This window comes from Homarus americanus, unplaced genomic scaffold (genome assembly GCF_018991925.1).
Source record: "Homarus americanus isolate GMGI-L3 unplaced genomic scaffold, GMGI_Hamer_2.0 scaffold24694, whole genome shotgun sequence".
Taxonomy (NCBI): Eukaryota; Metazoa; Arthropoda; class Malacostraca; order Decapoda; family Nephropidae; genus Homarus; species Homarus americanus.
This window is the reverse complement of record NW_024732780.1, coordinates 2,018,402-2,027,658: the sequence shown is the minus strand read 5'-3', so window position 1 is coordinate 2,027,658 and position 9,257 is coordinate 2,018,402. Positions and strand designations below refer to the sequence as shown.

The 9,257-nt window shown below is 46.1% G+C and overlaps 1 protein-coding gene across 1 annotated transcript; it reads left to right on the top strand.

Annotated features, from left to right (window-relative positions):
- Positions 1 to 308: 308 nt before the first annotated feature.
- On the top strand, positions 309 to 3,154 carry LOC121868980 (probable serine/threonine-protein kinase kinX). Its single transcript, XM_042370027.1, has 2 exons — positions 309 to 355; positions 1,331 to 3,154. The coding sequence occupies exons 1-2, from the start codon at positions 344 to 346 to the stop codon at positions 2,870 to 2,872; spliced, it is 1,554 nt and encodes a 517-aa protein (XP_042225961.1). The 5' UTR covers positions 309 to 343; the 3' UTR covers positions 2,873 to 3,154.
- Positions 3,155 to 9,257: the final 6,103 nt, after the last annotated feature.

Genomic DNA, 9,257 nt, shown 5'->3' with positions numbered 1-9,257 from the left:
GCCAACCTTTAACATTATGATGCCCTACACGAGTAGATGTATTTGATGAATCTATAAAATCTCTCTTGCATGTAAGTTACTAAATAACTGTATTATCCCTTATAATTTGAGCATTGGCTCTAAAGGTGCTACACAAGAGCATTCGACCAAATTGATCTTAAGCTTAAAGTGACTGTGGTATGGCGGCGCGACAAATCCTCCCTCGCAGCGTCGAGTAACTTTTGATCTTCAACACCAGAAGTTGGTTCGCGCAGGCGGGAAAGGTGAAGGTCCCGCCCGCCAAATATAAACGAGGTACCCGCCGGTCAGAGCGCAGTGACCCTTCAGCTCCCAAGACGAGAACATGTTGGCCATAGTGAGTATCTTCTAACCAGCACTTTTAAGCAGGTGGACTTGTCTTGACATATGGTAAACGTTTAGAGAAGAGAGTATACAGCTTTGGACGTACCTGTTTTATCAGTGGATTTGTAAACATATAAGTGTTATGTGTCTGGTTCCATGGTTAAACTCTAAACTATGAAGAGATTAGTCGTTTAGTTCAGTATTAAAGCTAAAACAATGAATTCAATAGTCTTAATATATACACCAAGTTAGTTTTATATTATTATTAAGAAGTGATGTGGTAGAATAGTGGAGGAAGTACTTGAGTAGCAGTATAGTGGAAGAAGTACTGAAGTGGCGGTGTAGTGGAGGAAGTACTGTAGTGGAGGAAGTATTGGAGTGGTGGTGCATTGGGAGAAACACTGGAGTAGTGGTGTAGTGGGGGAAGTACTGGAGTGATGGTGTCGTGGGGGAAGTACTGGAGTAATGGAGAAAGGAGTGGAGTAGTGCTATAGTTATGTAGGTGGAGTAGTGATGACGTGGTAGAGGTGTGAGTGGAGGGAGTCGTGTTGTAATTGGAGGAAGATTCACCACTTGAGGTTGGTGCCAGGTCATCAATGTTAGTGCTCGCGTTAGCAAGCTTTTTTTTATTAGGGTTGCGTCGCTCGAGGTTTTGACAACTTCAGTCTGGAAGCACTTGCTTACTGGCTCTTTTATACACTAGCCTCAATCCTACCCACCACATATTGCCCCAGCCAACTATATGGAAATATTTGGCAACAGTTTAAAGGCGAGTGAGCGACCATCTTAATATGGTTGTGTGTATATTTACTTATTTATTTTAATTTTATAATTGTTTTCAATTTATAAATTTTCCAATCAGTAGAAAGATAATTTATTGATGATGGTCGGTATGACTATTCCATGTATATATTTTTATTACTGTAATATGTTTACTTCTTGAAATAAAGTTACATTTACGAGTAACCAATGTGTTTTCTCTCCACAGGTGATGCTAGCGGTGGTAGCCGCCGTACAGGTGGAGTGCGCACCCACTCAATTTTCGCCAGGTTTCTTACATGCCCCCGCCTTTTCCTCGCAGCTATTCAAAAAACCAATCTTCACTACTCAGATAAACAAGGGCTTCCAAAGCAAAACTAAAGTGCCAGACCCCGTGGAGACCCAACGAGCCTACGATGACTTCATCCAGACGTGGATGGATCAGGCCAGACTCACCATCGACACCGCCAATGTTGCTAGGATCGCTGCTGAACCCTCCGTGAGTGAACCCGTTGTGGCCCGAGGAATCCAAGAGGTCATGAGTGACTTTGTTCCAGCTGACCCAGAGCCCACTCCCTTTGTGGAGCAAGAAATTATTCTCATGGAAGACCCAGAGATCAATGAGGCCGAATCAATGTTCGAAATCATGGTTCCGGTTGCAACCGAGATGGCGGTTGTAACTGAGGAGTTTATTCCCACTGTGGCTCCCGAAGAGGAAATTCCTGCTGCCGTCGAAACGGAGTTCACCGGATCTCTCGTGGTACAGGATGCCGCAGATGTTCTTGTCGAGACTCCTATCGAGGAAACTGTCTTTGTGGAACCTAAAGTAAAGTCTGCTGTAGAGGAGCCTGTTTTGGAATCTTTTGTAAAACCCACTGTTGAACAGCCAATTGTGAAACTCGTTGAGGAATCTATTGTGGAACCCATTGTGGAACCTATTGTAGAACCTGTGGTGGAGCTCGTTGCAGAACCTGTTGTAGAACAAGTTGTAGAATATGTGGTAGAACCTGTCGTAGAACCAGTGATGGAACGTGTTGTAGAGCCTGTTGAACGCATTGTCGAACCAGTGGTGAAGCGCATCGTAGAGCCTGTGGAGGAGCCCGCCGTAGAATCTGTTGTGCAACATGTCGTACAACCTGTGGTGCAACGCATAGTAGAACCTGTGGAGGAACCCGTCGTAGAACCTGTGGTGCAACGCTTTGTAAAACCTATTGCAGAACCCATATTGGAAGCCACTGTGGTGGAGCCAGTCGTGCAGCGCCAGCGCGTAGTGAAACCCGAGCGTCTGCCAGTTGCACGTCCCACCGGCAGGAGCTTCACCTCGGGGAGGTCCAGATCAGCTGTAGACACCATCCAGCAGAAGCCGACCGTCCAGCAGCAACGGATTGTCCAGCAGCGACCGACTGTCCAGCAGCGACCGACCGTCCAGCAGCAACCGTCTGTCCAGCAGCAGCCGACCTTCCAGCATCAGCCGACCCTCCAGCAGTGGCCGACCGTCCAGCAGCAGCCAACCTTCCAGCATAGACCAACCTTCCAGCATAGGCCAACCATTCAGCAGCGACCGACCTTCACCCACGAGCGGTTCCCTGGGGCGACCTTCCACCCCAGTGTCCTGGTACCTCAGCAACCCACACGTTCGTCATATATCCCCGCCCGCTCCAGAGATGCAGTAAACACAGACGGTTTGGCTTATACTCTGCAGTACTTCCCTACACGAGGACAGTCCCACTACTTCGTGTCCACGGCCATCGGCGGAGGCAGGAGATTTTAAAGGAGGGTCACTTACGTTAATATAAGGAATGTAAATATGCTTCCCTTCTTTCTTCTGCTGCAAACTTTTGACTGCTTCTCAATAGATTAAACGTTCAAGTTGGTTCTCTCCGATCTGTAAATATTCTTTATTTTTTGTATATATTCTAGGGTTTTTAAATGTGGCTTCCAGCATCTATTAGTAAAAAAAATATATATTAAAGATTATAAATACTGCTTTACACACAAAGCCACAGAGTCAATAATTTTTTATGTAAACCACAATAAAGAATCACGAATAAAATCTATACATTATTGACATTACTATAAGGTAACAAAAATTAGTATACAAGCACTGTTGTCTTGCATAGGTTATAACAGGATAGTGCTCAGAATGTTGGCGTGGAGGAGGGTCCCCTTCCCCGCTCTCCCCGCCCAAAACCTTCTCTCTCTTTCTTTATGAGGAGAGGCCGTATGCCAACAACAGCAAATTAAAACTACTGATGTATCAAGTTAATAAGTAAAATATAAAGTTATCATTTGGGCACCGAGGCAATATCAAGGTCCTGGTACGCTGTCTTGTTAACGGAAGCTAAAGAGCATTGGAATCGGTTTTCTCTTTTGTAATTTTTCAAGTAGAAAAAAGTTTGGTGCAGTTGTCCCACCCTACTGGGTCTAAGTAAGGAGTGAGATAAAGGACGTGACAGCATAAATGACCTTCGTGAAATATGAACCATTTACAGGTGGCTGTCTCACTTGTTATGTTTAATCGAAGTATTAACCTTTAAGTGTCAGTTTAAGGTCGTGCCCTGATAAACCTCCCCATCTCATTCCCCAAGGTACAGTAAAAAATAGCTATATGAAGTGTACTGAAGTTATTAATGTCTATCGGTTCAAGCGTCGGAGACTTATTTGATTTATACCACCAATCTTAAATTTTCGCTATGGACAAGAAAAAAGATGCACTATGGTAAAGAAAATACCGAATCTACAGATGATACAAATGTCTCAGACAACAGGACTTGCACTAGAGAGCTCTTGTGAAATAAAACTTTGTTAAAGAGTGATGGACCGTAATGCCTGCGTAAGGTTTTCATGCCGGTGAACACATCTTGCCAGTGACACACCTACTGACTACAGCGAGGCAGGTAGTGCCATACCTCCTGACAATGAGGAGGCAGGCAGTGCCGCACATTCTGACCGTGATAAGGCATGCAGTGCCACACATTCCTCACCATGATGAAACAGGCAGTACCGCACACCTTCACCATGATAAGAAAAGCAGTGCCACACATGGCCAGCATGAGGCAGGCAGTGCCACACATCTTGACTATGATAAGAAAACCAGTGCCACACATGACCATGATGAGGCAGGCAGTGCCACACTTCCTCACTATGATGAAGCAGGAAGTGCCACACCTCCTGACTATAGTGAGGCAGGCAGTACCACACCTCCTGACCATGGTGAAGCAGACAGTGCCACACCTGACCATGGTGAGGTAGGCAGTGCCACACCTCCTGACCAGGGTGAAGCAGGCAGTGCCACACCGCCTGACCATGGTGAGGTAGGCAGTGCTGAACCTCCTCACCATGATGATGCAGGCAGTACCACAACTGACCATAATGAAGCAGGCAGTGCCACACCACAGTGATGCAGGCTTTGCCACAACTCCTGACCATAGTGAGGAAGGAATTGCCAAACCTCGACACCATAGTGAGGCAGACATTACACCTCCTGACCATAGTGAGGCAAGCAGTGCCACACTTCCTTACCATAGTGAAGCAGACATTCCCACACATCCTGACCATAGTGAGGCAGACAGTAGCACACTTTTTGACCTACTATTACTACTTTGCTGTTACTCGGAATCGAGTATAACGATCATCCAGCGATGATACAATGATATGAGTTATTAAGGATATCACCTAGGTTGGTGAGTTTTAAGGTGACTAAAGAGGCCGATACGGGACCAGCAGATTCGTTCACAGATGTTGCACATGTGGATGGCTCCATTTAGTGCGGGAGGGGCTGCGGCAGCGTCTTTCCGGCGCTGGCGCTTGTTTGCCTCGGTTTGCAGTCGGACTAATTCGAAAGTATTGACACCTTCTCGCGTGGTGATCCTCCAAGCGTTACGGTGTGGAGTAATCGTCTCCCAGGTAAGGGGGACGATTTGGCACTTTTTCAGGTTTGTCTTAGACTATCCTTATACCTTTTCGGTTGCCCGCCAGCATTACGTTTACTATTCGTCAGATGACTGTAAAGTAGCTGCTTTGGCAATCTACTGTCGTCCATGCGGGTAACTTGGCCAGTCCAACGTAGTTGTTCATGGATAATGGTAGCCTCGATGCTCCTACAGTTGGTGTCAGCGAGAATACTGGCATTTGCTCTCTTGTCTTCCCAGCGAACTCGGAGGACGGAAAGTAGACTACATTGGTGAAAGTTTTCAAGTTCCTTGAGGTCCCTCCTGTACGCAACCCAAGTCCCACTGCCATATAGCAGGGTGGGGAGGACCACTGCTCGATATACGTGCAACTTTGTACATAATTTCAAATTCCCTACAGCTGAAAACACGGGTGTGGAGTCTGCCAAAGGCTTGAGATGCACATCTGATCCGATTCATCGATGTCTGCGGTAGTGGACAGGTGGGAGCTTGGATACTGAAATTGGGTAACATTAGAGAGGGTGGAACCATTAAGCTGGATGGATGGTGGAGGTGTGGCTGTAGCAGGGGCAGGCTGAAAGAGAATCTGAGTCTTACGTACATTCACCTCATGGCCGAAATGTGCATATGCATCTGAGTAGGTGTTCAGGATCTCCTGTAGGTCGCATTCAGTGTGAGCGACATGGGTGAGGTCGTCTGCATACTGAAGTTCAGTAGTGGAAGCTGCCGACACCTTTGTTCCTGCCTGGAGTCGTCTTATTTTGAAAAAAATCCTTCATCCAGCACCGCTATGTCCACCCCGCCAGCTAAATTGGCACACGCACGAGTGAGGAAGGCAGCCCAAAAAATGTAAAAAGAGAGTTGGCGCCAGTATATACACATCCTTGTTTTACCCTTGTTTGGATGGGAAAGAACTCAGACTGGGTCTCATTGTGCAGGAAACTGCCGTTCATGCAATTGTGGAGTTGCCTCACAATGGCAATGAATTTTGGTGGGCAGCCAAACCGGCTGAGGGTCCGCCAGAGGGCTTCCCTGTTGATAAGTCGAAGTCCTTGATTAAGTCAATGAACGCCATGTACAGGTCGCGACGCTGTTCTCTGCACTTTTTCTGTATTTGGCGGGAGCAAAGATCATGTCAGTGGTGCCACTGAGATTCTGGGAGGAAGTTTTCCGTCTCAGGCAGTAGTCTGTTGAGGAGGACTCAGGCGATAATCTTGCCAGCTACGGACAGTAGCAAGATCCCGTGGTAGTTGCTACAGTCAGACCTGTCTCCATTGTTCTTAAGAGCTTGGGGGATTTCCACGTTTTCCCATATATTCTCCAAGAGAGAGTGGAGACAGCTAGTAAGCAGACGTACTCCTGCTTTATATACCTCGGCTTGGATTCAATCAGGACCTGAGGCTTTGTTATTTTTCATCTATTCCATGGCAGTAGCACCTCATCCAGGGATGGAGGATAGCTGACATGAGTCAGCTGTGGATGTTGAGGGGCCTGCTGGGTAGTCAGGACATCCACATCGATGTTTCTGTTGAGCAGCTAATGGTAGTGCTCTTTCCAGTGCTGACGGATACCTTCTTCGTCTTTAATTAGGGAGTTACCGTCGGAGGAGCTTAGGGGGGCTGTGCCATGAGTAATTGGCCCATAAAAAGTTTTAGTGGAGTTGAAAAAATCACGCATCTTGTGTTGATCTGCAAGTTTTTGTATTTCACAGTTTACGAAGTTCACGCTGGGCCACCGCTTTTTTCTTGCGAAATGTATCAGCTTTGGACCTAGACTGACAGTTGTCCTGCCAGTCAGTTATAGCAGCACGTTTATCATCGACGATTCCTGGTGTATTCTTTCGACCTGGCCGAGGGTCTCTCTGCAGGTTTTTGTCATGGGTGTAGAGAATATTCCATTTGGCACTGGGATTTGGGTTGTTTGTTGTAGGGTTGTTTATCAGCCCATGTTCGAGCTGCTCTCTGAATGCATATGCTACCACTGGATCCTCCAGACGCTTAGTGTTAAAACCTCTTCTGGAGGCTTGTTGCCTTCCCCGTTTTGGGGCAACGTGAACTGAGATCTTGGCTTGACGAGCCGATGATCAGTATTGCAGTGGTCTGAGCTACGCATTGCTCAGGTGATGAGGACATCTTGGTGATCTCATTCTCTGACAATGATGTTGTCATGGTCACTGACTGCTAGTCTGTTTTAACTATTGATTCTTATTATACTCCACGAACACAAAACATGAGTGGGTTAGCTATCCCTGAGTAGACGTGTTTTTCCCCATCGACGCTTAGACTCATGATCCCTCCCAGTAAGTCCCGCCTTCGAAGGCAGTTGTCACACGTTGTTATTCCATTCTCTCCTGACAAGCTCAATCTTGAATTAATCTGTGTAAATCAACTCAAGTAATTCGCCAGACCTTTGTCAACTGAGGGTCATCCTTGAATGAGTAACAGTTGATTTGTTTGTGATTTCTGCCATTGCGTGAGTAGCAATCGCTGGCAACTCAGGGGTATATATACCAAGGCGGGAAGGAGAGACGTCCTCCCGTGACGCTCTCCCGTTTGTCTCCAGGTATGTAGCAGTGTTCCCTAGCCATTCAGTTTGATTCAGTCATTGTAGTGTATTATCTGTGTTCATGATTTAACAGTGGAATTGTCATTCACCCAGTGTAAGAAGTAATATAAAGTAAATGTCGTCTGACGTTGCCAGACGACAGATTTGTTGTGATGGTGTTGTCATCATGCTTCCCCCTCCGGTGACGCTCTCCCTCTCTCCTCACGCCAACTTCATTGTCCTACAGATTCCAGGGTGTCCTCCATTGAACACCCCATCGGCTGCTGAGCCGGTGGGTAACCAGCAGGGATCAATATATGCATCGTTGTCGGTGATTCGACATGATTAACTCACTACAAATCAACATCACGGGGCTGGACCCCAGACGCTCACCACGTGTCGGAGTACACCCGACCTCAACAGCAGTCGTCAGTTGTTAGAGGCGCCAGTGCTATACCCTGGGACATGCCTTGGAGTTATGGTCCACAGTGTGGCTGTATGTGTTTGTTAATAATTATCCCATGTTGGGTAGCGAACTCATGTATTTGCTGGTATCAGTATTAACGTGTTGTGTGTGAGTGCATCTCCTATGCACTACCAACACTCTGTGAAGTATCTTAAGTAAGGTTGTCTTATAATTGGATGTAATGGAAAGTACCTCGTAATGTGTGAGAAGTGAAGTTGTCCACTTGGGACTATGAATAAAGCCTGGTAACTGTAATGAAATGTACCACTAGAAGATGTGGGTGAAGTAGAAGTACCCACTTGGAGTGGCAGTTAAGTAAAGCCAAGAGTTGTCATGTAACTATGTATTGTGAGTAGGGCCAAGGAACTGGTCCTGCTATGTAATATCATGTAACACCAGTAAGGTTGTGTGCAATAAGAAAATACTGAGTTTGCAGTTGAGTAAGCAAGGAGTTGCACCTTGAAGTTATATGTTAATAATATCTCTTTTTCCCTTTGATTATATATTAATAAGCCTGTTCTTAGAGTATTTTAGGAGTATTCATTTTCCCCACAGTAGTTCACCTTTATTTCCGTCCAAGTGATCCTGATATCAGAATTACAATACCCATGTGCCCTAGACCCTCGACATGCTACCAAAAAGAACTAAGGTTATGCAGTAACCATTGAAGTAAGTAGAAAGAACCATTGAATTAAAGAACTAAGACAAGAGAAGTAAGAGTAAAAGATAAGACAGAGTATGAGTAGAGAGAAACCGCCTCCATTACAATGTAGTTAATGAGATGCCAGTGTTTGGATCACATATGTTGCCATGAACCCTTCAACTCGTCGGCCTGCCTAAACAAGGTAATGGTAATAGTGAGGTTGTGTGCGCACTTTTGCTGAGGAGGAGTAGGCCATTGGGATTAAACTCTTGCCTAATCTATTTCTCCCTATGATTCCCTGTCAAATGTCAGCATCTCTACCAACTCTGGCCTTGAAGTCACCAAGGAGCACAACCTTATCTTCTCTGAGGATAAAGGCTAGCACTCTGTCAAGGTCAGTATAAAAGGCCTCCTTGATGTCATCCTGTGCATCCAGTGTTGGGGCGTATGCATTGATGAAAAAGACATGGCGTGAGTGATTGAGTGGGACTCTCAGCGTCATGAGGCGCTCGTTTATCCCAACAGGCATTTCAATTATCCTGTGTAGGATACTTTGGCGGATGGCAAAGCCAACACCAAAAGTGCGATTTTT